Raw genomic sequence first — 26,464 nt, 5'->3', positions numbered from 1 at the left:
TCGGCGTTTCGACTCGGAGAGCATTCCAGTACAAGCGTCCGCTCACCGCATCACGCCGTTGCATTCAACAGTCGAGATTCCGAAACATCTGTCCTCTGGCTTGACTCTGCCCTGCCAGCATCACCACCATGGCGACCAAGCCCCCAGCGACCAAGGATCCGAAAGCCACAGGGACCGGGCGGCAAGAAGACAAGGACTCGGACGAAGAGGGCAACCTCTCATCGTTCCAGTCGCATGCTGCTGAGGGTGATATCCTCGCCAAGCAAGGCGACTACCGCAAAGCCATTGAGGCATATACCAAGGTTTGTATACCCCGGAGACGTGAGCTGGGCGAAAGCAGCCGCTGAAAAATGACCGGGTGGTTGTGGGGCCAAGGCGAGATGGGGCCTGGCTCCCAACACGCAGTCAGGGCACGATAGCACTGGACTCGAATGTGGGCGAAGCCGGCCGGTGGTTCACAGTGTTCCCACGCCCATGTATCCCATTCTCACCGTCTGTCTGTCTGTCTGTCGTGCAGGCACTGACCCTCAAGCCAACGGAAAAGAACGGGCTTGTCGCGAGATCCAAATGCTTTCTGCTGTTGGGCGACTCACGGGCGGCCCTGGCCGACGCCGACGAAGCGCTGAAAGAAGACCCAGAGTTTTTCAAGGTCTGGTTGTGGGACGTGGTGGCCGGTTTGGCGAGGGTCACTGATACCGTGTGCCGAGCCCGATTCGACGTTGAGATTCAGTCTCTGGCGTGGTTGTCGCGCATATCGGTCCTGATTCCGGGTCAGCATCGATGCAAATCCTGCCGCATCCACCGCGTCAGAGCTTTCCGTGACTCGATATCTGATGACGATGTGGAGGAGGACGTGCTGCAGTTGGTTCTCTTCCCGGTACCCACCGGGCTGCACCGTCGAACTGCGTTCCTACTGGACTGGCAGATACATGTGATATCGGAGCCGCTGACTGAAATACTGTACTGTTCGTGCACGCTGTCGCTGCATGCTGGTCCTTGCACTCTGTCGTCGCTCACGGGAACCAACAGGGCGTCTATCAAAAAGCGGAGGCGCTCTATGCCCAGGGTGATTTCGAAATGTCGCTCGTGTACTATCACCGCGGCAACAAGATGCGACCCGAGCTCGATGAATTCCGCCTGGGCATCCAAAAGGCCCGGGAGGCGATCGACAATTCAATCGGAAGTGCGTAGGCTTTGCCTCTGGAGCACGCCGGATATCCTTCCGGTGGCGATATAATGTTTACCGCAGTACATTGTGATGACGATCGTCGTTTGTGAGGGACAGAGAGGTAGCGCGGCTGCTGGCTGGGTGCATCGACAAGAGCAATGACACATCGCTCCAAACATAGATCCCAAGGATTATCAGTTCCAGCCCCCGGCAACTGGACGACATACAGCGATAGCTGACTCTGTGCAAGCAACCGTCAAGCCAGGCAAACCGGCCGGACCCAGCACATCATCCGCTGGTCGAGATGGTGCAAAGTGCGTCAAGGAGGGAAGCAGCAACGTCCTGGAAGAGACCGAGAAGCAGCTTCTTGGAAGACTCTACGCCGACAAAGTGTATCTCGAGGGCTTGGTCAACGACGACGGTAAGGCCTATCTTTGCGCAAGGACGAGCATCCCGGCTGCGTAGGCTTTGCAAGCAGGTTTGGTTCGACAGAGCCCCCTCTCCTAGAGCATTTACTTCCTCATGATAGCATCTAAACCCACATCAAGTCACGCCACAACACTCGGCATACGACCTCACGCGCACCTTCTCTCGCTGGCGCACTCCCGCACTGACATGCTATCCCATCAACCTATTGACATTCGTTCGCATTAGCGACTCACTCGGTGCAGTCATGTCGCTCAGCATCCGGACTGATATGTAGCCTTGCCTCTCCCTTGCATCTCCTCTCGACGACCTGTGCGGCGTCGTCCAGACTTTGTCAACAACCCCAACGAAGAAATCATCAAGATTGCATCCGATGCGCTCGATTATCTCGAGAGTCGGACAGAGTTCTGGCGACAGCAAAAGCCCATATACGCCCGTAAGAACGAGCGATCGGATCTTCAGGGAAAGGTTATTTCGGCCAGGAACAGGAAGATGCTGCACGAAAAGGCCGTCGTGCGCAAGCAGAGAGAAGAAGTCGAGCTAGAGCGCGAGAGGAATCCAAAGGCCGGAGGAGGATGGCAGCCGCCGCCGAACCAGATCGACTTGGCAAAGAACCCACTGCCCGACAATACCAAACCATGGACACCCCATGCACACAAGGAGCGAGGTGCAGTGCCCAACGGGTATGTTTTGCACTGCCAGAGGCACGGATCGCTTCCCCCTCCCTCATGCTCACGCATATGTGGGCATGTTTATATGCGACTGATCGGTGCTCGCTGAAAGCCAGTCGGTCCAATATCGCTATAAAGTAGCCCGGCATAAGGACACTGCGCCGTGCTTGTATGGCATCGATAATGGCTTCCGGACTGACCTAGTTATTGGATATCTTGGCTGAACTCTGAAATCACTAGCCCGCGTCTGCCTGCACTACAGGCCCAAAAGGTTGTCAGTTCCGCGTTTTACAAGATCAACCGAGGTGAGCAATCCGCAGGATTTGACGATCCAACCCGACCTGGCGACTTGGGTTTGCTGCGTGACGAGCTTGCCATGTCGTCGTGGATCTACATTGTCTGGGCTACAAGTTGCTGCTGGATATTCAGCAAGCCAGATGCAGTCTCCTGATCTTGTCTGTAACGGCGCCCTGCCTGCGATTCACCTATTCTCTCTCACAACAGCCATGGAAATTGGCGACTATGATGGCGCTCTACGGATGGCCAAGAGCTTCCTCGCACACACCAACAATCTCAGCTATCTCGTCAACCGAGACAAAGTCACCGGTGAAATCTACAGCATCATGGGAACGATCTATTTTGAGATGGGCGTGATGTCACAAGCCGTCCACTATCATAAGAAAGGTGCGCTGTGTTTATTTATTTTTTTTTGAGGACGCTGGGGCATATCTATTGGCTGGACAGATTCGTGCCTGCGGCATATGAATGTAATGACGGTGATGCGGCACGCATGCGGAGGCACGACCAGAGTCGCTCGGAGTGAAAGGGTCAGCAAATGGACTGATTCGGGATAGCAAACGAAGTGTGTGCTCGTGCTGACTGCTTCGACTGCCTCGACTGCTCCCTGCTCTCCCCAGATTTCATGGTCGGAAGGGATCTGAATCTGAAGGAAGCCAAGTCGCGCGCCCTTGGCAATATCGGTCGGGTATTCGTGCGTCTTTGCAAGTACCCAGAGGCCATCCGGGCCTTTGAAGAAAAGCTGAACTACACATCCGATCCGTCGATCGACCGCGCCTGGCTCCTGCATGATATTGGCCGATGCAACCTCGAGCTGGGCTTCCCTATGGTGGCGGCAGAGTACGGCGAGAAGAGCGCAGCGGTGGCCGATGCACTGAAAGACAAACGATGGGCACTGAACGCCCGGGTGCTTGTTGGCCAGGGCTACTGTAAGTGGAGCTATTGCCGTGCCTATGCGCTCGCCGTGCGGACCACTGCGACGATAGTCATGTAGCGGCGCCGAATTTGCGAGGCGAGGCAAACAGGTCGATGCAGCAGCAGTGGCTATGCTTGTCCAGATAACATTCCTCATGACATGTGTCTTGTCCTTGTAGCCCGTATCGCCCAGCTCCAGCAGGCGATCCAGGCATACACAACTGCACAGCAGCATGCCAAGGATCTTTCAGACATGGCTGTCCATCAAAGCATATCCAAGGCCCTTGAGGATGTCAGGGCGCGCAAGGCCAAGGAAGGATCTGGGGGCCGGGGCTCGATCTATGGGAGCCTGCGACCCAACACACCCGGCGAGGATGCACGGGGGGAGCGCAAGCCGTCGACATCTCAGGAGAAGCCTGGGCTCGTTCCGGTCCCTTTGATGGACAAAGGCGGGCTCCGCCCGCAGGTAGAGCAAGCTGGACGAGCCTCGACGATTGGACGAATATCCAAGGTCGCCGTTGTGTAGAACGGCAAAGTGGCATGAGCCCGCTGCTTGGAATCCCGAGGCACAATCATAGATACTCTCGCCGAGGCAGGGTAAGGAGGCAATCATGGTTCATGGCCAAACTTCCAATGGATTTCCACCCGTGCGGCCTCGATGGAGAATGGCCATGGTCAGCACGCGATGGTATTGGGAAACCAAATATCAAGTCCGTGGCCAAAAAACCAGGGTGTCCCATTTATTGGATCGACTGCAAACAGAGAAAGTTGTCGTGGCGGGATGTCGAAAGAACCTGCAGAAAAGCGAGGACAAAAGATGGATTCTCTGCGAAAAATTATTGCCAGATACGAGTGCTGGCTCTGAAAGGCACATGAGCGCAGAGTGTGCAGATCCAGAGAATGGGCCAGAGCAACTGAGGCAGAGAAAAGACGGAAGAATGAAGGGCGAGTCCATGCGAGCGGCTCGGCGAAGGTGGAGTGATGAAACTGGGTCCAACACAGGACCGCCAGATGAAATTTTTGGGGTCTAGTCTCATCCGAGACTACCAGAAGCACTGCTCCGCCTGTGCTTGACAGAGCCCGCAGACCAAGTTTTGGCAAAAGTGTTGGGCCAACAGCGCCAGATGGTCTGAGTCACTCAGGCATGGTGGACACGGTGGTGCTGGCTTTCGACCACCAGGTTTCCTGATCCAAAGTGCGAGTTGACCCAGGCCTGGCGCTTTGCGATCTCGAGATCGGAGATGCCGCGCTGGTAGAGAGCCGCAATGCGGATGGCGTCGGTTTCGTTCATGTGCTCCCGGAAGGTATCACGGGCCCGTCGTTGGACATACTGCGAGTAGTTGTAGGATTTGAACTGTTTCGCGGTGCGGATGAAGGACCGATAGAGCGAGAGGACAGCGGTTCGGGAAGGAGCTGCGGACGACATGGATAGACGAGATGCAGATGCTGGTGGATGCTGGTGGATGCTGGCGGATGCTGGCGGATGCTGGCGGAGGAAGGCAGAATCAGAGTCCGCGCGACGGGGGATGCATACCGATATCAGCAGCCGAATCTATGATGCCGATCAGTTCAGGGAGCTGTGGGGACATACCAGACGAAGATCCAGTCGGGGCTCGATCAGCCGTTCAGAGCGAGTGCGGGATGGATCGTCGACAGAGCGGCGAACCAGCACGATCACACGATCTGGGGAGAGTTTGAAATCGAGAGTCGAGCCGGGTTGATGCGGATCGAGCCGGATCGATGGCCAGCCGACACAAAAATATGGGCATGGTGCAAAATATGAGGCCTGCCGGATTTGAACCGACAACCTTCTGATCTGGAGTCAGACGCGCTACCGTTGCGCCAAGGCCCCTTGTGGTGGGCAGTCAAACTGTGTTAAAATATCTAGATTCTAACAATGAAGGAAATGATTGATCACAGTGAATGTGATATACAGTTCTCGGCGGAAGGCCATGGGATTGGGCTCCTGCATTGGTTGGCACTTGTTTGGATATGAGGGCTCGTCATGAACACATATGGCTGATCTCCATTGGCGAGCAGCCCCTGTGGCGACATGACTTGGGCTCTTGGAACAGCCTCGTACAACGCGCGGTTTCTTGGCATTGAGTGAACCGAGTAAAATCGAATCGTCCAATGATCTTGGATACCCCGTTTGGTCATGATGAGCGATGGATAGGGCGCATTCAGTATCAGAACAGGAACACACTCGAGTCGAGTACAAGGATCAGCAGCAGAGAGGGCACCGCAACAGGCGACCAAGCACCGCGCCCAACTTGAGGTGAGAGCGTGCCGACTCAGAGCGAATCAATCGAGCCAGAATGGAATTAATTTGTCCATCGAGTCGCTCCATCAACTTGACTGGCAACCATCACCATCGCGGATGCCCGGCAAGACTTGGCGGGGAAGGTGCCGACGTGCCCTTCCAAATGACCTGTTCTCATGGCTTCTGTGCATCTCTTCCACTCTGCAAGGCACTGTGTCCACTTTACATGCTCTGTGGACAAGGATTCCACAAGTGTATCTCCCTCTGTATCGGTTCTCACGAATCTCATCTCCCTCGCACCTCTGTCGTATTCGACATGGCTGAGGAGGCCACATGGCCAGGAAGACGAGAGTGCATTCTTCTTTGGCCGCTTTGCGATCCCTGATCGAGCAGTCCATCACATAGATCTGGGTGGTTACCGGTGTGTGCTCGCTCTCGCTGAGAATCCCATAGAATCGAGATCACGCGAGAGTTGCATCAGTGTGGATGTACCGAGATGTGAAACGTCCAGGGAAGGAACAGGGACTGGCATTGGCTCTGGTGTGCCGAGAGGATGACCATGCACATGGCAAAGATGGGGGTGTCATTGGAGAGGCGCTTCTGGCCTTGGATGGTAGAATGCGCACTTGGATTCCATGTTCGATTCCATATTCGATGGCTGTGGCAGTGCATGTGGCAGTACAGAGAACAGCGAATCCAGCCAGCAAACCAACGGATCGAGCCAGTCTTGTGTGTGTGTGGCTTCGACAGCCAGGGTTTGGCTTGCCAGGGTTCGGCTTGCCAGGGTTCGGCTTGCTTCGCCGCAACTTCCCTCTGTCTCCTGTCCACCCACCTCGTCTCTTTCCATCTCGCATCGTCTCGTCATCATCTGGACATCATCATTGAACTCTCATCACAATCCACTCAATCCACACATCGTGCATCATGGCTGCCAGTGTCCATCCCTCAACCGACACGGTTCGACTGGACATCGACGACCACAACCCAGACATCTTCACCATCATCTGCTGCAACGACAGCTTCCAACTCGCTCTCGATCACAGCACCATCAAGACCCTCCTCCGAGTGTGCAAGCGTGCCCGCCCACTCCTGAGTTCCAAGCTGGCTCGCTTCCACACCTGGTGCCAGAGTATGGAGCTACTCAATCCAGACGGACAGCTGCGGATCGGCCTCACACCGAGCGACCAGATCGCCATCTCGATGCATTGCGAGGATCAAGAGACAACCGACCGATACTGGCTCGAAGATCAAGCCGACCAGGGCTGTAGCGCCGCCGCGTACTTCTTGGCTAGAATCCTCCAAGTTGAACTCGCTGGCCAGCCAAAAATCAGCTGGCCCGAGCGGAGAAAAGCACAAATGGAAATCTTCCACCTCTTCAAAGCAGCGGCCGAAGCCGACCACACGATGGCAAAGTTCCACCTGGCTGACTGCTATCGCAATGGGCTCGGTGCTGACCAAGATCACACCAAGGCCGTCGAGTTGTATCGCAGTCTGGCCGAACGTGGAATGCCTCAGGCCCAAGTCGTCCTCGGTCGATGCTATGAGAGTGGTGAAGGTGTCGAACAAGACTATGGCATTGCCATCGAATGGTACTCAAAGGTTGCCGACCAGGGCAGCGACAGCGGTCGACTCCACATCGTGTTCCTCCGTGGCTGGTTCTCATTCATCGGCCACGGTGTCGAACAGAGCGACGTCGATGCCTTTAACCACTGGCAGGAAGTCAGCACCAACTCCACCGATTCAGTAATCCAACCCATCGCCACTCACATGGTCGGCTGGATGCACTATCTCGGCCGTGGCACAGAGCGAGACGAACAGCAGGGTGTCAAGATCATCCGAGATAACAAATCGGCTGAGTTCAAGCTCGGAGAGGCCGAGAGTCAGGTTGGCTTGTATCTGGACTCTACCAAGTCTCCCGTGGCCAGCCACTTCTTCAATCTGTGCCAGCTTGGATCGGAACATGACTGGCTCTGCAAGCATCTCATGGCCGTGTGTCTGTTCCAGGGATTCGGAACTGCAGCGAACGGAAAGAAAGCCGCGGACATCTTTGAGCAGCTCGCCAACGACGGCCACAGTGACAGTCAGCTGTGGATTGGAGGAATATACTGTAGTGGCAGGGGAGTGTTGATTGACCAAGAGAGGGCATTCGAGTGGCTGAGCAAGTCGGCCATCCAAGGCAACTCTTATGGACAGATGATGGTTGGAAATTGCTATTATTATGGAACCGGAGTCACCAAAGACTACACCAAGGCAGCCGAATGGTATCGCAAGTCGGCCGATCAATGCAATCGATATGGACAAAACTCCCTTGGTGACTGCCACGAGAATGGCTTTGGTGTCCCTCAGGACATCGACGTCGCCATCCTCTGGTTCCGCAAGTCCGCCGACCAAGGACTCGACAGTGCCATCGATCGCCTCAAAGAACTCGCCAAGTAGCCTTGGCACCGATGCCCCCCGTCGCTCATCTTTCATACATCCACGCCACAACAGTGAACATGCAAGTTAAACCAAACAAAGAAGTCACTTTACCAAGGCCCATCGCGAGCAATGTTGTATTTGATACTAAATATATCCAGGATTCAAATCAGTGCTGTCCCATTGAACACTTGCCGATACTGATCGACCGACAGAACCATCGAACGACTCGGTAGTAGTAAGCTTGCTGCCAAACTTGGGTAGTGATAATCTGAGCACCATCCAGACCGTCATGGCTACATGCTGCTTAAGAAAGCTGACAACAAGCCATCAGCATTCTCCAACGCCAAGATCACCTTCCCTTGATTCGGCATATGCGGCGTGCCATGGTCAACATTGATGGCCAAGACAGTGACGAGGGTGTTCAAGACATTCGTCCGGCCCATGCTCGAGTATGGATTGACTCTCGAAGTGCTCACGAAGCAACAAGCCGTGATACTCAGACGAGCACAGATGCACTGTCTGACCCGACTCTTCAGAGTGGTGCGGAACACGTCCTACGGAGCGATGCACCTCGGATGCGGACTCATCACCCTGCCCAACCGCCTCAAACAGCTGGCCCTCCAGAACCGAGCCGTCTGGGAAGACCGTCTGGACCACAACGACAAGATGGTCTCGATGGTGTTGAGATATTCCCGCACCCAGCCCAGCCTGATGGATGCATCCCTCGGCTCCCAGTTCTACCTCGACGAGTACTGGCGGCAGCTGATCGTGCTGAAAGAGCAGTGCCAGCCGGACTACCCGATGAAGGAGCTGTTCAGGAATGGCTACTACCAGCTCCCAGGGCCACCAGTCAAGCTGCAGATTCACATCGATGACGAGCAAGGCTTCGACAGGTCAAAGGAGCTGACCTCGGCCCGCACCATGACGACGACCATGTCGGGACTGTGGGCCGAGCGAGGGCCCAAGAGAGATCGATACTATCACAACATGATGGTAAGATGGACCCTCGGTGCCTTCCCCGGACACCCGTATGGCCACTATCGGCTGTGTGTCTCCTGCACGAAGAGCCGAGGAGAGTTCGTCGCGATGTGCCGGACCCACACCCAGAGCTGCGTCGGAAGAGGCGGCTCGTGGCAACGGATAGTGGACGAGCTCAAGCTGCGGCACCCCGAGTGGCAAGAAAGCGGCCACGAAAAGGTCGGTCCGATCGATAAGCTCCTGGACCTGACGAACGTAGTGGGTTACTACGAGCTGGATGGCATGAGAAGGTTCAACTGGCAAGACCCGGATGTCCATCTCCTGTGGCGAACACTCCGAAGAGTGTTCAAGACGCTGATCATCGCCAAGGCGGGGTGGAAACCCCCCAGGCGATAGGCGGCATGGCCGAAGCAGAGCGAGAGACGAGGGCCTCATGCCTCTCAGCGCCCCAGTCGCTCCATCTCTGCCTGGCATTCTGCTTGGTGTGAAGAGAGGGTTGCCTCTCCTGCTGGTCGTTGGGAATGGTGTGTCCCCGAGTCCGAGGTCGTTGTCCGAGACTGGTGCTGAGGTCACAGCATGTCGTTTATAACTCCACACGACCTCCTCGCTCCAGACATCTTTTCTTCCACTTGAACCGGAATTCGTAATCTGGGATGTAAGGGGATGAGATCGGACAGCTTGTCCTCTCACGAGGAGGTTTCATACCCCCATCTTGCCCCGTGTTTGCCGATCGGATGACACACGCAGCCGGACGTTATCCACCGAGTGTGGGAAGGCGACTCATGACCGATAGCTCCAAGGTATCCCGATGCACGAACACAAGTCGAACTGACACCAAACAGCCAATTCAAGTCTTGACCAGCATACTGCACCCTCAGTGACTACGTGGCAAGGCAGTCGACGCTCCAAGCCAAATGTCATTAACATTGGCCGCTGTCTCTCGCCTGAATAGCCCTCTGCCTTTGGTTTCAAGCTTGGAAGGACTCGAGTTCGCGGAGGAGGCAGAGGATGCATTGGTTCAGTCCCTCGTCGAGCTGTTTGCTGTTCGGACAGGGAACGCCTGGGCCATCAGCACACCGTAGTCTTTCGCAGAAGTGCCTATTGGGACTTCATGGGAGGCACATCCGAAGGGGAAGCAGTGGGAGCCAGGACTTTGTCGAGACGCTCGAGTACGATTTTTGCTGCTTCGTGACCCTGGTCAGCCGCCTTTTGGATCCACGATCGGGCAGTCTCGATGTTCTTGGATACACCTTTGCCATACTCATAGCAGAAACCGAGGCCGTACTGAGCTCTTGCATGCCCCTGATTGGCAGCCTTGGTGAACCACTCGAATGCCTTAGTGTGGTCTCTGGCGACACGGATACCCAAGGAGTGACAGATTCCGAGGTTGTACTGGGCATTTGCATGTCCCTGATTGGCGGCACTGGTCCACCACTTGACAGCCTTTGGGTAGTCCTGAATGATACCACGACCTTTTTCGTAGCAGACGCCAAGATTGAACTGAGCCTCCGCATCACCTTGTTGTGCTGCCTCCCAGTGTTCGCTCCTCTCGATGCCATCTCCGGACGATTCCATTGGACGCTGTGATTGGAGTTCCTTCAGAGCCTTGATGGCATCTTTGTTACCCTGATTAGCCGCTTTTTGGTACCATAACTGGGCAGTGTCGATGTTCTTTTCGGCGCCGTTGCCACTAGTGTAGCAGTCGCCAAGTCGGTACTGAGCAAATTGGTTTCCTCGATTGGCAGCCTTGGTCCACCACTTGACAGCCGCCTTGTAGGCCTTGTCGGTGTAATTGTGGTGGCGGTAGTAGCAATCCCCCATTTTTTTCTGCGCCTGTGTATGGCCTTGTTGAGCAGCTCTAGTAAACCAAAAGACAGCCTTGGTATGATCTCTTTGAACACCTCTGCCAGCACAGTATGCCTGTCCGATCACGCACTGTGCATTGGCGTCGCCTTGCTGTGCGGTACGCCAGTATGGGTGATTTGAAATGCCGTCATCGGAATCCGACACCCGTTCAAGTGTTTCGAGTCTACTCTTCGCATCGTTGTCGCCCTGAGCAGCAGCTTTTTGGAACCAGGTCTTGGCGCATACGATACTTCTTTTGACACCCGTTCCATTTTCATAACATAAACCCATGTGTCGCTGAGCCAGCGCGTCCCCTTGATTGGCCGACTTGCGGAGCCATTTGAGGGAGGTGTTGATGCTCGCTTCGATACCTTGACCGGCTCCGTAACACAGGCCAAGGTTGAACTTGGCATGTGCATGCTCCTGATCAGCAGACTTGGTGAACAAATCAAAGGCCTTGTCGGGGTCCTGGTCAACACCCCAGCCATTTTTGAAGCATAGGCCGAGGCTGCACTGAGCATCTGCATGCCCCTGATTGGCGGCTTTGGTGAACCAAACGAAAGCGATGTTGTGGTCCTGCTCAACATATTCGCCGTCGCGATAGACGAGGCCGAGGTTGTTCTGGGCACTTGCATGTCCCTGATTGGCAGCTTTGGTGTACCACTCAACAGCCTTGGAAATATCTTGATCTACGCCTCGGCCGTTTCGGTAGCAGCCACCGAGGCTGTTCTGAGCATTGACATTCCCCTGAATTGCAGCTATAGTGTACAGACCGAAGGCATTTGAATAGCTCTTGTCGACGCCTTGGCCATTTTCGTAGCAAACACCGAGGTTGTATCGAGCGGTTGCATTTCCCTGATTAGCGGCCTTGGTGTACCATTTAAAAGCATTTTCATCGTCGCTCTTGGCGCCGCAGCCGTATCGGTAGCATTCGCCAAGCATTTGCTGGCTTACGGCGTGTTTCTTCTCTGCCAAATATCGGAAATCGTCAAATGTCCTGCGTTGGTTGCGGCGGGTACCAAATCCGTTGAAACGGCATACCGTTGTCAGATGCTTACAAGGCCAGTGATAAGCGGATCTGGAATCGCATAATTTGAAGAATTCCTTAGCGGCTTCCGAAGCTGACTTGACTGGTATGCTTGGATCAATTGATCCAACCCCCAAGTTGAAGTCATCTGTTTTCGACTCGATAATGAGTTTATAGCCTTTGGGGATATCTGGATCGACTCCGAATCCATGGTAGTAGCACCAGCCCATCATCAATGTACTGATGGGCTTCATGACAGGATCCGACGAGATGTCGGAGATGGCTTGCCAGTCGTTCATCGCGGCTTCATATTTTTCTTCCGAAAACAGCTCCCATGCCCTCTTGAAAACTTCTGGGATGTTGACGAGATCGGGTCGCTGCGTCACTGGGGCAACGGCCGCTTCCTCGGTCGGTTGGTTGTCCGGGATACCGAGTGACGGACCAGAGAGTGGTGCGGGTGTATCCATGGTGATTTCTTCAGAGTCGAGGTCGATACAGACAAGCTTTGGGTATTTGTAACTTTCGTCAGCTCGGGGGCGCTTCTTGGGCAAGGTCTCAGGGGTGGGTTGTGTGGTTGAGTCTGCGTGACTGGCGCCAGAGTGGCGAAACTCTTGGAGTTTTGTTTCGATTTTGACAAACGCCGGACGTTGCTCGGGTTGCTGATGCCAACAGCGCTCGATAAGCGCCCATATGTTCTCAGGTATACCATCGAACCGAGTGGGACGGTCGTTAGTGACAGCTCGCTGGAGAACTTCAAATGAGCTGATCGGTTCGTTGTCGCTCGAGGGCCATAAGGGATCGCAATCCTTGAGAACCAAGTAGAGCAGCATGGCGTAGGCGTAAACATCGGAGGGCTTGACATTGTGATTCGGGACATTCTGCTTGATGATTTCGGGGGCAATGAATGCTGGGGTGCCACTCATGGGAGCTCCAAATATCGCTGTGCCATCGGCGAGTTTTGTTGCCCTCTTGTAACCCGAAGCATCAAAGTCCGCTATCACCGCTTTGAAGTCGGAATCCAGCAGGACGTTGGATGGCTTTAGGTCACCATGGGTCACGTCTTTTGAATGCAAAAACGTCATGCCAGAGGCCACTTCGTACATCAGTCGGAGTTTCTCCTCGACAGAAACCCGGGATTGTGAGACGTATTTGTCTATCGAGCCATTTTGCATGAAGGGAGAAACCGTCACTCCCAGATCATCTTGAAAAAATGCACCATAGAGGGGGAGGATGTGGGGATACCGAAGACTGGTCCAAAGCTCGACTTCCCGATGAAAGGCCGTGTGTGTCGAGCGGGATGTGCCACATAATGTCTTTTTGACCGCGACGATAGCACCGCCGTAGCGACCCGTATAAACAACACCAAAATCACCGTTGCCGACGGGTTTCGATGAGAGGTTGGTCACCGCCTCTGGTGGAATCCACCACAGGGGCTTTCTGCAAAGGGGTGAAGAGAATCAGGATCAACTTCAGCCTAGAACCTACTGGAAACGAACGCCGTCTGCGATACCTGTCTGAATAAGTTAATTCTTGCATGTTGATAGAAACCAAAATCGACGGTGCTTGAACTCGGCAGCTGGGCGATGGGGAAAGCAAGAGACCCAGATCGATGGCTGATGCGGGGAAGGAAATCCGAGTCGCCCTCGTGACCGAACGGATCACGTGTACGGTGGTGAAGTGATTGGCCACAGACATGTCGAACCTGCATGCCAGCGATCGGCTGCTCGACTGGTGGACAGTCCGGCTGAAGCCCTGGATGATGCAGTAAGTCACTTGGTTGTCGATCAGAGAAGCAGAGTGCCCCGTTGTTTATAGCACCTGTTCTCTCAATCGACCCATCTTCGCACCAGCACAAACAAGCCTGCCGACACCTGTGAGCTTGACACCGTGAGCGAATCATGAAGTGGATCCGCTGTTGCGAGAAGTTCCTGTCTGGCATGTCGTCGAACCAAACTCCGGGCCAACAAGTTGACCCATTTCTCATATGATTTCCTGCACATTCGACCACAAATGAAGCATCTGCAGCCTGATATCCGTGAGCGGGACAGTTGCCTGAATCCACGACAATCCATGACGATCCATGAATGGCATCAACGAGGTGAAATACCGTGTGGGAGGCGGAGGGCTCGACAGTGCCCGACTTGTCCCGAGACTTGTCAGCGATTGCTGATCGATTCAGTTTGTTTGGAATGGAACAGGACAGAGTGTTCCTCGGTGTCTCTCGCAGCAATCCTTGCCTGTTGGTTTCGGAGGACAGTCTCGAACACACCTGGTCGACTGGCATTGATGTTGCGATGTGGGAGTGTGACTGTATGCATCCGGAATATGGACAGCTTCATCCAAACTATTATCGGTATCAAGATACTCAACCTTCTCCGATCCCTCCGCCTCCTATTTTCTTGGCGTACTGTTTGGTCATGGCGGGCATCGGATGAGGGTGTATTTACGATGACCACAGCGGCAACCCTGGCTCAAGTCATCGTGTCCCGTCTCACTTTGGATAGATTGTATATTCAATCATTCAATCGATGATTGCTGCGAAATGGTTCATTTCAATCAGTATCTGAAACGGCAATTGCCGTATCACCATCCAGATTTTCCCTCATGACCGTGACGGTCCCAGCCATGGCCTGTCGGTGCTTGTTCCTGCTCGCCTCGCCTCCTTATCCGCCAGAACGTCGCAGGCCATGTCGATGGACGGTGTTCCTTTGCGGAGACGGCATGTCGCTGGCAGTCGCCTGTTGCCGAAAGCCGCGCCTTTGTTCTCATCAACTCCTCTGTTGCAGACGGCCATCCAAGCAGCATGGCCGAGCCCACCGACTCCTCACCAACGGCCGAGACCGCCGACACAATGCCCGCAGTTGTTCCCTACGTCCGGAGGCGGAAGCCCGGCGGCCACACCTCGCTATCGGTTCTTGAGGCGAGCCATGCCCTTCGTCTCGCTCCAGCTCTTCTGGCTGTCGATTCGAGCGACACTGGCGATCTGGACAGGCGACGATCCGGACCAAAACCATCTCGGGCTCCTCGCAGCGAGGTTCCCGCTGATACTGCCTCGGATGCGTCATCTGCCTCGTCGCTGCCTCAGTCTCGTGTCTCCACACTCGATCGCTTCCAGCCGATCCATCTCGTCGCTGCAAGCTCCTCTTTGACTGCATCGGCTTCCGATGCATCCTCATCAACACCAAGCCGCCCGGCTTCGAGATCGCTACCGGCATCGGTTCCCCGGGCAGTCATCATTGCCCACAAGATTGGCTCGGGCGTGTCCAAGGCGCAGGCCGAAGCTTCCCTCAACAGACACAAGCGCAAGATCATCGGGACTCTGGTGGGTTGGAATCGCTCAGAGGTCGCTGCAGAATGGGAGGTGGCAGTGGTTGCATTTGATCGACGGCATGCCATACCGCAAGCTCCTCATACGGCTCTGCATCCAACAGACAAGCCAGGCCAAGCGAAAGGGCCAGCATTGACACAAAGCGCACGCCGCTGAGAGAGATCCTTGGCAGTATATGGATACGATGTCCAAAACTCTGGCTGTGGCAGTCGCCGCCTCGCCATTAGTATTTATATTTGGTGGAGTAGTCCTTGGGCGAGACGACCAAGCCTCTGCCCTTGTGTGCGCCGAGATAGACAGTCTCGACAATGTCGATCATTTCCTGCTTGTCCTCCAGCGCCCAGTTGATTTTGTTGTTGTTTCCTGTTCCTAGATCGATCATGATGTGTTTGTTGCGGTAAAAGAACATCGTTGTGCATGGATCGTACAGTTCGTACATTTTGTTGAAATCAGGAACCTCGGAGATGTCGACGAGGTAGATGACGGCAAAGTTCTTGACCTTCTCGGCGATGCCGTACAGGATCTCGTCCATCTTCATGCAGGTCGGGTCCCAGTCGTGACCGAAGCGGATGACGACCACCCGCTCCTCCTCATTCAGGATGGCCTGATCGACGTGCCAGCCGGAAATCAAGTGCGGCAGGAAATAACTGCGTGGAGAAGACGGACGTACGAGTTAGCTTTGCGGTGGGGGTGGGATGTGCGTGGAATGCTGCGATCTCGGTCAAGCGACATGCAGCTCATCAGAGTGACTAGGGTTTGGACCAGCAGCTTGACAGGAATGTCGGCACGCTGACACAGATGTCGGGCATGGACCGATCCGCGATCCGTATGCATGCACGCACGCAGCCGATGTCCAGAGCCAAGCACCGCAGTGTATGCAATCAGGCCAAGCGGCAGCGCTTGGCAGCTGGTTCACATGCGACTTACCTCATGGCAGATTGCGGACGGTGGTCCTGGTGGTGGTGCTCGCTGGATCTCTGTCTGTTGTCTGTCGCTGCGGCTCGCAGGCGATGTGCTGATCAATCGATGGGATCGGTGGGATCGGTGGGATCGGTGGAATCGGCTTGCGCGACGGCCAATGCAGCAGCAAAGCCGGGATGCGTGGAGAGTGCTGCGCAGCGGCTGCAGCCGGCTCCATCCTGGATGCAGCCGGACGCGGTCGCCGCTCCGAATTTTTCGCCGTTTGCGTTTCCGCAGCCGATCTTGACTTCCATCTCTCTTCTGGCCAACACCCATCCAGCCGACTGCATCCTCCTCTGCACCATGATCAACGCCGCCCGCTCCAACTTCATCAAGGCTGCTCGCCGCGCACCGCCCAGCGGCCTGCGATTCCGCGTCCCCACCGCCCTTTCGTCGCCGCTGCTCCGTCCCGCAGCCCAGACCCGTCCCGTCTTTCCTCCCGGCCCGGCTCCGGCTCCCATCCGCACCCTGTCCACCTCGGCCATCCGCCTCAACAACTTTGGTGCCGTCATCGAGGCCGGGGACAAGGACCTGGACACCATCTTGTCAGAAACAGAAGAATCATCAACAGTCATTGTCGACTTTTACGCCGAGTGAGTGGTCTTCGCCGACGGCCTGCGACAGCCTTCCTCCTCCCCACCCCGCATCTGTCTCTGCGGTTTCCTCGGTCCGCACAGCTCACCAATTTCCTCTGTTTGCACTGTTGCCCGGCTCGGCTCTTGATCACGGGTACAGTTGGTGCGGCCCCTGCCGCGTTCTCGCCCCCATTCTCGCTCAGGCCGTCAAGGAAAACGGAAAGACCTTCCTCGTCAAGGTCAACGTTGACGTTCACGAAGAAACTGCTGCCAAGTATCAGGTCAGTCTGTGTAATCCAGCGACCTGAGCCACCAGACTCTGGCAATCGCCGGTCGTCCCTCTACGCAGCGGCGTCGTGTACTTTGTGCCTGGTCTCACCGTCTGTGCTTTGCACTCAACTCCGAATGCAACTGTCGACTCGTTGCTTCAACTGTGTCCACCCAATTTCGAATCGACTGCAATCCAGATCGCCTCCCTCCCCACCGTCGCCGCTTTCCGCAATGGCAAGATTGTTGGAACCTTCATCGGTAGCCGCGACAAGAACTTTGTGGGCAAGTTCATTGCGGAGCACACCAGCGCCTAATCTGCTCGATCGACTGTCGATCCAGCTGCTCGGGCAGCCATAAAAGTCCCACGCCGCTTTTGCTGGTCGCTGGTCCGCTGTTCGTTGTGTTCATCGTCCATTGTTCAGTGGTCCTCCTCCATCGCTCGGTGCCCCCTCGACAGCTCACTCTCGTTGCATGACTCCTGGCCTATCGCTTTCGCTCCCCATCTGCAAAGCAGTACACACGCACACCTCCACTCTTCAATTCCCATCCCGCTGGGATCAATACAGTTGACACTCCCGCATCACTGACTATCGCGCTCGACTTTGAGGACGGCGACGGTGTATTGTTCCACCGAGCACCGGTATTATACTGAGGGAGAACGGGAAAGCAAAGGCAAATAAATGGCGGGGGGCCACACTCGAGCGTGCAAGTTCGCTGCATGATTGAACTGCAGTATCATTGTCGTCCACGAGGCCACCGACGGCTCGGTCGGTCAGAAATGCGTGTCTAACAGGCTCGGTCGACTGTGACTGTCGTCCAAGTCGCTCGGCAGCCTCCGCGGCGATGCCAAAGTGCTGCCTTCCGGCGACCCGGAGGTCGGTTCCAGCGATGGGGACGGAAGAGATGGAGATGGAGATGGCGAAGTCGACTTGGGAGCCATGTACAGCTTGGCTGGTGTGCTCGGCCCAAAGAGCTCCATCAACTGCGCCCGGAACTCTGCTTCGGTTGGCAGCCGCTCGGTCGACTGGTCTGTGGGCGGACTGACATAGGCCTCTGTCGATGTTGATGTTAACGCTGGTGTTAATGCTGGTGCTGGTGCTGATGCTGATGGTGGCTGCGGCTTGGATGAGTGCGGGTGGATACAGCGATGGAAAGTCGCGCCGAGGACGGTTGTGGTCGTCGAATCGAACGGAAAGTGCTCGGGCCGGAGGACGGGCGTGCCGGCGGTGGGAATCGACTGCATGGGTGGGATCGCCTGGAGGGTCGCGTCGAGCAGGGAGTGCATGGGAGAGTTCGCGGCTGCACTCGCCGGCGTCGGAGGAATCAAGGGTGTCCCAAAGCTCAATGGGTCGCCATGGGTCGCCATGAGAAAGTCCGAGACGATTGCGTTGCTCAGGACCACCGGCGGCGGTTCGTCAAAGAGTGTGTCCATGTCCGTTGCTCCGTCGTGATCCATGTTCAGGAGCCCCTGTGCGGCCAATAGGGTGTGCGGGTCCGACAACGACGAGACCGACATCGTCACCACACCAGCGCCGTTCTGAGCTGGGCCGCTACCGCCACTCACGACTGGGAGCGGCGTCCTTGGATGCATACTTGTGAGCGCGGGCGGATTCGAGACAAGGGGCACAGCGCCGCCCAGGTTGGCAAGCTGGGCCGATGCAAAGAGTGGATCCAGTAGACCGGACGGTGCAGCTTCTCCCCTGGTGACGACGCCACTCTCCCGCGAAACAAAGGAGAGGCAACGCACGGTCGAGTCGGAGATCGTGGGGAGCATGCCGTTTGCAATGGCCTTGGTGTGAACATTGTTCCAGTTGATGCCTTCGAGGATGATTTGCCGCAGCCACAGCGATGTGGCCGTGTCGAGGTGCTGCAGGAACAACAGGATCTCGTTGAGCTCGCTAATGTAGCGACTGGCGTCGTCCAGCCGATTCATCACAAAACCAGGGCTGAGAATCAGCTCCAGAAACAGGTTGGCCGCGGTGAGTGCCACGTAGGACGTGATCGGAGCCACGTAGATAAACTCTTTGCTCTGGAAGAAAGAAGACGCGAGGAACTTTGCCGGGATGTCACGCAGGTATCGCACGATCGCATGGGCGCTGTCGATGGCGCTGGTGGTATACTCCTCGGCAATGATCCGCTGCAGCAGGATGTTGAATGAGTGGAAGGCCGTGTGGTAGTGATAGTGAATCGACCAGCGACCGGTGGGAGGACCGCGATACTGCGCCGGCAGCGAGCTGAACCAGTGCTGCAGCTGCATGAGAATCTGGCAGGCCAGCTCCTTGGCTTCGGGGGAAGTCAGGACGACTCCGGGCGAGTTGAGCAGGGTGATAAGCCGCCCCAACACCTTGCACATGCGCACGTTGATGACGAGGTTTCGGTAGTTCATGTCATCAAAGTCTTCGTCGAGCAGAGAGCTATCCCAACCTGCGGGATGACCGGTCGAGGCTGTGTTAGACACACACCTCCTACGTGCTACCGGCTTTCATAGAACGGCACGCGAGAGGCCGGTGGCGGGCTCTAGATTTCGGGGACTGTGTGATGCTGTGCGCCAAGACGCGGAGATACGTACTGTCGTCACGAACGGATATCGGGCGGCCCATCACCAGGGACGAGTATCGATCTGCCGTATAGAGGGCAAAGAAGCACGACCGCTGGATCCGGCGGACGGTCCGGTCTGGAGGTGGTACACGAACGTCGTCGAGGTTGAGGTGGAGACCAAGCTCGATGGCCATGGACCGGGCCAGACCTGTCGGATGTAGTTGCGGTCAAATGTCCGGATTGCAGTGTCCAGGTTGCAGATGCAGTGCCGATGAGAGCGTATCAGAAACGGAGATGGTGCAGCACGATGACGCACAGCCACGACGAAGCAGCCGCGAGATACCACCCAGCACCACCACCCAGCACCACCGCCCAGCACCATCACCCAGCACCATCACCCAGCACCACCGCCCAGAATCACAACCAAACATCGCGCCGCCTACCCATATAATAGTACGAGTTCTGCTTGATGATTGCGCTTGGGTCACAAGCCGCCAAAGACATCATCAGCAGCGCCTGCAGCACGTTGATGTGCGGGTGGTCGTAGAGCTTTGAAATCATGGCGTACGAGTGGTTGGCCAACCGCAGTCGTTCTTCATGGATGTTGTCAAGCCCCCATTCCTCGAGCGATCGGAATTCCAAGGTGATCAGGGTACACATGACCCACAGCAGCAGCGAAAACGGCTAGGAGACAGTGGTGGGGGGGGGAGGAAAGTTCGTTGAGCCCGGTGTGGATGAGCCATTGAATAACTCGCAGAGAAACGTTCGTGGCGCATCTGAAACTAGCAACCTCAAAGATTCTCCCCATACCTCGGTGTGGTACTCCTGCTCCAGCTCCTCGTAGAATGTCGACCGATCAACGACTGGATGGCACGGAGAGATGTGTTCAAAGTACAGATGCACAAAATGGTATGTAATGGAACGGCTGAACGGGAACGAATCTTCGCGGAGGATCTTGAGAATAGGCGTGCCCCGAAAGGCGACCATGACGTTGAAGATCCCGTGGCACTGGACGCCGTTTTTGAAGTACAGATTCTGGGCACCGCCCTTGGCAGACCGGCCAAAATATGTTGTCACGTTGTTGTTGATGTCGGAGACTACAGCCAGAATCGATGGGACATGGCCACGGTTGTGATCATCCAGAAAGTGTCTCGGTCAGCACATGAAACGCTTGCAACGAAGTTGCGATGAGCACATCGAGATCAATCTGCAGGCGATGGGACGGTATAAACCGATGCGGCGACAGACGACTCACTGGCAGTCACTTCGGTGGATTTCAAAGCGGGCTAGCGGGATATACGACCAATACAGTCAGGAAAGCCAGAGTACCAGCGGCGACATTGCCGATGCTCGGAAAGCACGGACACAGCACACTGGATCAGGAAGAGAAGGCCACGTTGAGTCGGACGGAGCCAATACGCACCCTGGGAGTAAAGCTGTACCCTTGGCTGGGAGTGCCATCTGTCTCGGGAGATGACACAGCCAAAGTCGGAATCGAGTCGTTGAGGCTGCTGGGAAAGTCCTCAATCAGGCTGGACCTGGGCTTGGACGTCGACTGGGCTCCGGACCGCACCTGAGGTCCCCGCTTCTTCATGGGGGTATTATACGCTGGACAGCCAAATGCGACAGGCTCAACGTTAACGCGGGTCCTGGGACAGCAGTGGGAGGACCTGACCATCGAGAATGCAGCTACCGAGCGGCGGGCGGCAATGGTGAAGCGACTTGCTACATGGAGGCGGGTAGCTTGTCGGCAGCAGCAAGTTCAAACATACTGCAGGGGATTCCAAAGTCCTGGCACCCGGAGCAGGGCTGGCCGCCCGAGCACTTGTTGCGTTTGATGCGACAGGCTGTCCGGACAACCAAGCCGTCGTTTCAAGGGAGTGGAGTGTGGTGGGTAATGATGTGAGTACGCAGACCGATGTCGATATGCCCGTCGAGGAGCTGCCACAGCTAAATGGGGCGGCTCATCGGCTGCACAGGAGGGAAATGCGGCGCGGCGAGTCTGAAAGTACGCCGGACCCGGTCGGTGGGTGTCACTATAGCTCTGTTAGAGGGAGACGTACTGTCGCATGCTCTTTTGTTTCGGGTGCGCTTGATGGGCCTGGGAGCCTCATCGGGTGTCGTTGTTGCTGGGAGGTCACCAGAGGCGCTCATGGTGGCCGGCGATGACGGCGGATGGTGCTGGGGGACTGCGGATGATCGGATACAGAAGCGCTCCGAGTGGCTGTGCGAGTTGTACGGAGGGCCGGAGGCGCTATGGTTGGCTGTTCCAGGTCAGGGTGGGTATCGCTGGGTGATCCGTGCGATAGCAGATGTCTGGACGATGCGAGGATGATGGCGAGTCCACAGAGGGCCGGACCCGCAGCCACAGGCGTTGGTGTGGGAAGCGCTGGAGGCCTCGGTTGCTTGGAGGGAAGGTGCCGCGAGAGCGTCTGGGAGCCAGAGAGTACAGCCGGGCCGGTTGTCGAGCCGGTGGCCGAGACGACGATCGATGCAGCGGCAGGGACAGCGGGTGGGATTGATCAGACGCAAGACCGAGCAGGGAAGAAGGCCGATGCGGCGCACCGAAGCGGAGCAACCCCCGTGCCAAGACCAGGAACCGCAGCCACGCGGCGCGGCTCTGTTGGCTTTGATGCCCAAGCCGGCGATGGGCTTGCGGATAGTGGTTGCGGTGGTTGCGGTGGTTGCGGTGGTGGTTGCGGTGGTGGTGGGCGAGTATCCGACACTGGGAGCGACAGATGGACATGGCTGTGATCGATAAGATCGGCGACATCGACACTGCCCTCGCCTGGTCGTCATCCGCTTCGACTGCATCCGCTTCGACTGCATTCGATTCGACTGCGGTCTTCTTCAACGGCACTCGACTCGTCTGCATTCGACGCCTGCAATCGGTCGGCATGCTTAGAGTTGCAGAGGACCGTATCGGCTCGAAGCCTCCATTTCCAGTCTTCTGCGCCGCCTGTGGCCGGTCTGCTCTCGAATCACCGCCGTGCTGCACCGCGTCGCCGTCCCTGCCCGTTTCTCCCAACTCTGCTGGGAAACCTTGATCCATGGCTGCCTTGGGCTGTTCTCCTGGAAGCCAGCCGACCGACTCTGCTCGCATCCCTCAGTATGGCGGACGCAAGCGCAACTCCTGATATAAAGACCGAGCCCGCCTGGCTTGGATATGCGCTCGCTCTGCTTTCGACCCTCGTGTGCCCTTCCCGTTTCCCACAACCCATCTCCAGCATCCCACAGCTCGCTTTGAGCATCCCACGGTCCACCTTCGATCTTTCGGTCCGTTCGCAACAATGGCACCTCCGCCCTCAAGCAGTAACCGAGCCCAGGAGCTTGCCAACAAGTGGAAGGCCGAGACCGATGCCCGCCAGAGCGTCAACTCCAGGGTCAACAACTTTGTCTCTAACCGCGACTACAACAACTTTGCCGTCGAGAAGCGAGGCCGGTTCTCCGCCCGCGGATTCCAGTTTGTGATTTCGCTGCTCAACTTGGTCTTCCTCGGCCAACAGGACAGCAACCTCCTGACATTCTACGGCGTTCGGGGCGCTATCATGTTTTCATGTGAGTCGCAGGCAGGCCAGGGCGTCTGCTCGTCTGGGAGACGGCTGTTGTTGCCAATATCGATGACACCGTCGATGACACCGAGACGGACAAACCGAGTGGCATCTGACCACCACCACCCTATGCTTCACCTCTGGCGCAGGGATCATCTCGCTGCTGTCACTGCTACTATCCGTCATTCTGGTGCTGATCTACCTCATGCCGATCTTCAAGAAATCCTTCACCTCGATCCGCATTCTCATCTTTGAGACAGCTATGGACGGGACGCTCATCATTGGCTGGATGGCGTCGTTCCTGGCCGAAGTCATCCCAATGGGCGGCAATTGCCCTCCCTTCAAGTCCGGCAGCTGCGACAGGTAAGTCTCACCCTTCCCAGTCCGCTCGAATAGACTCGACCTGGCAGATGGCGAGTACGGGCTCCCAGCAGTCCCAGCCGACATCATATTGACCTCCGCCATGCTACTGCGGGGGCGGGTCTGTGCTCCGACCGTCGATCCAGTTTCAACTGGGTCTTGACTTGGTCCTTCTTCAGCATCGTCACCGCCGGGGCCGCCCTCTGGTTCGACTACTGCAGCATTTACTCCGGCCTGTGGTCCCAGCCCGAGCCCGACCCGGAGATCCAGTTCGAGGTCCGACGAGCCACACGCACTGGTCGACACTGATCGAGCCCTTGGTCAAGCAACTGCCACTGGCGCTGCCAAGATGCCTGCTCGCTCGCGCCTGCGTCCAGAGTCGGCCATTGCTGAGAATATGCGATTGGATATGGTCATGACAACACGCTGTTTCATTAGAGACATCAGGAGCGCTGGAGCGGACTGACTGAATCGTGTCCTCGTTCTTCAACGACAGCGTGGCTCTCGCACTATCGATCCACAGTCTCAGAGAACTGCGGGCTTGTAGAGGATGGTGGTGATGTACTAGTGGCGATTCCGTCGAGCCGGCGGGAAAAGCGTGCAAGAGAGTGGCAGTTAGGGAGCATGATCATGGACATAAGCCTCCAAATACGGTCCAGCAGCACAGTCCAGCAGCATGGAGACGGGCTCGAAGCGATTGCCCAGCCAGATGGGTCGCTGACCCAACTCACTCCAGTCCAGCCAACACGCTCCAGGCCTACCTTTTTCCGGTACCGAGTGGTCGTCGAGAGGGCCATGACTCCATCGCGGATACTCAACGCCCCGAGATGGTTCAGGCTGACGTGGTTGGGGATGGGCAGAACCGTCGAATCTTGCTCGCCTGCCCTCTGTGCCGAGTTCAGCAATACCTTTTCGAGATGATACGGGAGCTTGGGCGGGGAATCAGTCGGGGGAATCTGGGCGTTGGAGGCGTGGGTGCGCATGATTTCGATCTGCTGGCTGCGCGGCGTCGGCGAGGTCGCAAAGGGCGACTGGGCATTGGGAAACAGGTACGATGGGATTTCGTTGGTGTAGGATTCTTCCGGCGAGTTGGACTGAACTGAAGTTGAGTGGGGAGATGAATGGAATGAATGGAATGAGTGGGACAAGTGGGGCGAGTGGGATGAGTGGGATGGACGGAGCATCGGCGGATCCTTTGGCTGGTGGAGCGAGGATTATGGCACCTCGGAAATCGCCAGATGCCGCTCGCATCCAGCCTCGCGTGCACCATCATATAAATCGTCTAATCCATGGATCCGCCTACTTACTTTCTCCGTCGTCGCCGCAGCGGGACAACCCATCGAGGCCGTCACCAATGGCGTCACCCGACTCATCCGAAACGTGAAGAAAGTTGACCAGATTGCCTTCAGGGTCCGGTCCGATGGCCAGATCGTCCGAGCATTTCCACTGCGAATCCACAATGAATTTCAGGCGGTGTGTCCCTGGGAGCATGTTCACAACCGTCATGAAGTCGCCATCGTCGCTGTGGTCGAGCGCGAGGATGAGAGCGTACGTGGTGGCGATTGTGATGGCGATTGCGGGGACGAGGATGGGCGAGAACGGTGGCATTTGTTGGTCAGTTGATTGCTAATGTCGGAGGAGACAATGCAGGAAAGCAATAGCGTCTTGGTTGCCCATCGCCCAGAGAGTGCATTCGGGGAGCAGCTCGAACCTGTGGGTCAGTTTGACCTTTTGCCGCCAGTTGTTGAATGTGCCTGTGACATAGACAGTCCGCCCGCTCTGCGTCCAGCTGATGAGGACAGGGATGGTTTTTTCTGGGTGCAAGAGGAGCAACGGGCGGCCAGATTAAGCATGCGGTACGAAGAGGCGGTTGGATCGGCCGCGGGCCAGAGTCCTTTCGAGCCAGGGATTGCTGGGCCGATACGGAGCAGCATTGCCGGCTACGCCGTCATGGGTCGATAAGGTAGCGCCATGCTGTCCTATGCCAAGTAATGGCACTAAGCTGTCCTATGCCAAGTGATGGCACTATGCACCGCAATTCCTCGTCTTCGAAACAGTCTCAGAGCAAAACGCATTTGCAATGGCCTTTGCTGTGCTCACCATCGATTTTTTGGCCGCTGGCATCGGTGCTGGGCCCTTGCAGCGCAATTCTGGACGAGTTCTTGTAGGACCTGGGCTCCGAGTCGGATGGGGCGATGGAGATACCCGTCATCCGGTCTGTCGCCGCCGGAATGGCAATATAATTCTTGGAGGATTCCTGTGAGGCATCGTTTTCGGGCACCGAGATATTCTCGACCGAGGTCAACGACGACACGGACTGACGAGTGCGCAGGGCCAAGATGGAGGGGTCGGTCGGCTGGCCGTGGTTGTGGACCCGAAAGAGCGGGTTATTTTGGTTCGAGACCGAGCCGGCGGTTTTGTACTGGTCCGAAGCCAGCAGGGGCGAGCCCACAAAGGGCGACTGCGAGATCATGATGGGCTTGGTCTTGGGTGTGCTGGAGGCCGGCGACTCGGGCGGGGCGAAGCGGGCGTATGGTGCTGATATGGACCGCGCATGGCTGGGCTCGGAGCTGGGCAGCCCTGGCTTGGTTGGACTGGCGATGTGGGCGGATTTCGGCGAGGTGGCAGGCCGGTCGGCGGCCTGGTCGCTTGGAATCAAGTGATGGTGGTCGGCCCCTGCAAGGTCGGCAAAGTTTTGCTGGTAGGGATCCAACGACGGGTCCTGTTGCTCCTGGAGCGACGGCGTGTTTCCCATGATGTGCTACGGCTCGGGCGGGTGGGCGACGGGCTGTTCCGGGAGGCCAGCGAGCCGGCAGTCGATAGGGCGGTCGATGGGGGCGAGAGATACGGCAAGAGACGGAACAGGACGAAGAC

General features: G+C 56.6%; 8 protein-coding genes and 1 non-coding gene across 9 annotated transcripts; 3 read left to right on the top strand and 6 right to left on the bottom strand.

The window, feature by feature from the left end:
- Positions 1-104: 104 nt before the first annotated feature.
- On the top strand, positions 105-4,026 carry BJ171DRAFT_623115 (uncharacterized protein). Its single transcript, XM_053115455.1, has 9 exons — positions 105-302; positions 518-649; positions 1,030-1,183; positions 1,350-1,589; positions 1,923-2,277; positions 2,506-2,570; positions 2,770-2,949; positions 3,183-3,491; positions 3,657-4,026. Exons 1-9 carry the CDS (start codon positions 129-131, stop codon positions 4,001-4,003), a joined length of 1,956 nt encoding a protein of 651 aa, XP_052965703.1. The 5' UTR covers positions 105-128; the 3' UTR covers positions 4,004-4,026.
- Positions 4,027-4,561: 535 nt separating this feature from the next.
- BJ171DRAFT_137593 (complex 1 protein-domain-containing protein) lies at positions 4,562-5,132 on the bottom strand. The gene is made up of 2 exons (XM_053105689.1): positions 5,069-5,132; positions 4,562-4,963 (listed from the first exon to the last, which is right to left on the bottom strand). The coding sequence occupies exon 2, from the start codon at positions 4,901-4,903 to the stop codon at positions 4,616-4,618; it is 288 nt and encodes a 95-aa protein (XP_052965702.1). The 5' UTR covers positions 4,904-4,963; positions 5,069-5,132; the 3' UTR covers positions 4,562-4,615.
- A 125-nt stretch (positions 5,133-5,257) lies between these two features.
- On the bottom strand, positions 5,258-5,329 carry BJ171DRAFT_t140. Its single transcript has one exon. It is a non-coding gene; the product is annotated as a tRNA-Trp (tRNA).
- A 4,897-nt stretch (positions 5,330-10,226) lies between these two features.
- Positions 10,227-13,590, bottom strand: BJ171DRAFT_137570 (uncharacterized protein). Its single transcript, XM_053105688.1, has 2 exons — positions 13,519-13,590; positions 10,227-13,445 (listed from the first exon to the last, which is right to left on the bottom strand). Exons 1-2 carry the CDS (start codon positions 13,542-13,544, stop codon positions 10,235-10,237), a joined length of 3,237 nt encoding a protein of 1,078 aa, XP_052965701.1. The 5' UTR covers positions 13,545-13,590; the 3' UTR covers positions 10,227-10,234.
- A 1,969-nt stretch (positions 13,591-15,559) lies between these two features.
- On the bottom strand, positions 15,560-16,268 carry BJ171DRAFT_558841 (mitosis protein DIM1-domain-containing protein; the record flags this gene model as incomplete). The annotated part of the gene is made up of 2 exons (XM_053113176.1): positions 15,560-15,983; positions 16,264-16,268. 2 exons carry the CDS (start codon positions 16,266-16,268, stop codon positions 15,560-15,562), a joined length of 429 nt encoding a protein of 142 aa, XP_052965700.1.
- Positions 16,269-16,797: 529 nt separating this feature from the next.
- BJ171DRAFT_412732 (thioredoxin-like protein) lies at positions 16,798-17,434 on the top strand (the record flags this gene model as incomplete). Its single annotated transcript, XM_053107298.1, has 3 exons — positions 16,798-16,889; positions 17,032-17,152; positions 17,339-17,434. Coding segments are annotated over 3 exons (309 nt in total), but the record flags the coding sequence as incomplete, so codon positions are not given.
- A 296-nt stretch (positions 17,435-17,730) lies between these two features.
- On the bottom strand, positions 17,731-22,210 carry BJ171DRAFT_509093 (uncharacterized protein). The gene is made up of 8 exons (XM_053111341.1): positions 21,743-22,210; positions 21,452-21,526; positions 21,103-21,287; positions 20,935-20,965; positions 20,490-20,776; positions 20,123-20,363; positions 19,711-19,887; positions 17,731-19,565 (listed from the first exon to the last, which is right to left on the bottom strand). The coding sequence occupies exons 1-8, from the start codon at positions 21,831-21,833 to the stop codon at positions 17,914-17,916; spliced, it is 2,739 nt and encodes a 912-aa protein (XP_052965698.1). The 5' UTR covers positions 21,834-22,210; the 3' UTR covers positions 17,731-17,913.
- Positions 22,211-22,969: 759 nt separating this feature from the next.
- BJ171DRAFT_460089 (uncharacterized protein) lies at positions 22,970-23,899 on the top strand (the record flags this gene model as incomplete). The annotated part of the gene is made up of 3 exons (XM_053108430.1): positions 22,970-23,237; positions 23,380-23,593; positions 23,737-23,899. The coding sequence occupies 3 exons, from the start codon at positions 22,970-22,972 to the stop codon at positions 23,897-23,899; spliced, it is 645 nt and encodes a 214-aa protein (XP_052965697.1).
- Positions 23,900-23,974: 75 nt separating this feature from the next.
- Positions 23,975-26,430, bottom strand: BJ171DRAFT_568742 (uncharacterized protein). Its single transcript, XM_053113530.1, has 5 exons — positions 25,691-26,430; positions 25,302-25,404; positions 24,898-25,112; positions 24,352-24,689; positions 23,975-24,154 (listed from the first exon to the last, which is right to left on the bottom strand). Exons 1-5 carry the CDS (start codon positions 26,343-26,345, stop codon positions 24,116-24,118), a joined length of 1,350 nt encoding a protein of 449 aa, XP_052965696.1. The 5' UTR covers positions 26,346-26,430; the 3' UTR covers positions 23,975-24,115.
- Between the last annotated feature and the right edge of the window lie 34 nt (positions 26,431-26,464).

Source organism: Polychytrium aggregatum (assembly GCF_025602895.1).
Source record: "Polychytrium aggregatum strain JEL109 chromosome Unknown BJ171scaffold_23, whole genome shotgun sequence".
Taxonomy (NCBI): Eukaryota; Fungi; Chytridiomycota; class Chytridiomycetes; order Polychytriales; genus Polychytrium; species Polychytrium aggregatum.
The sequence above is the reverse complement of the archived record's forward strand: the minus strand, read 5'-3'. Positions and strand labels throughout refer to the sequence as shown.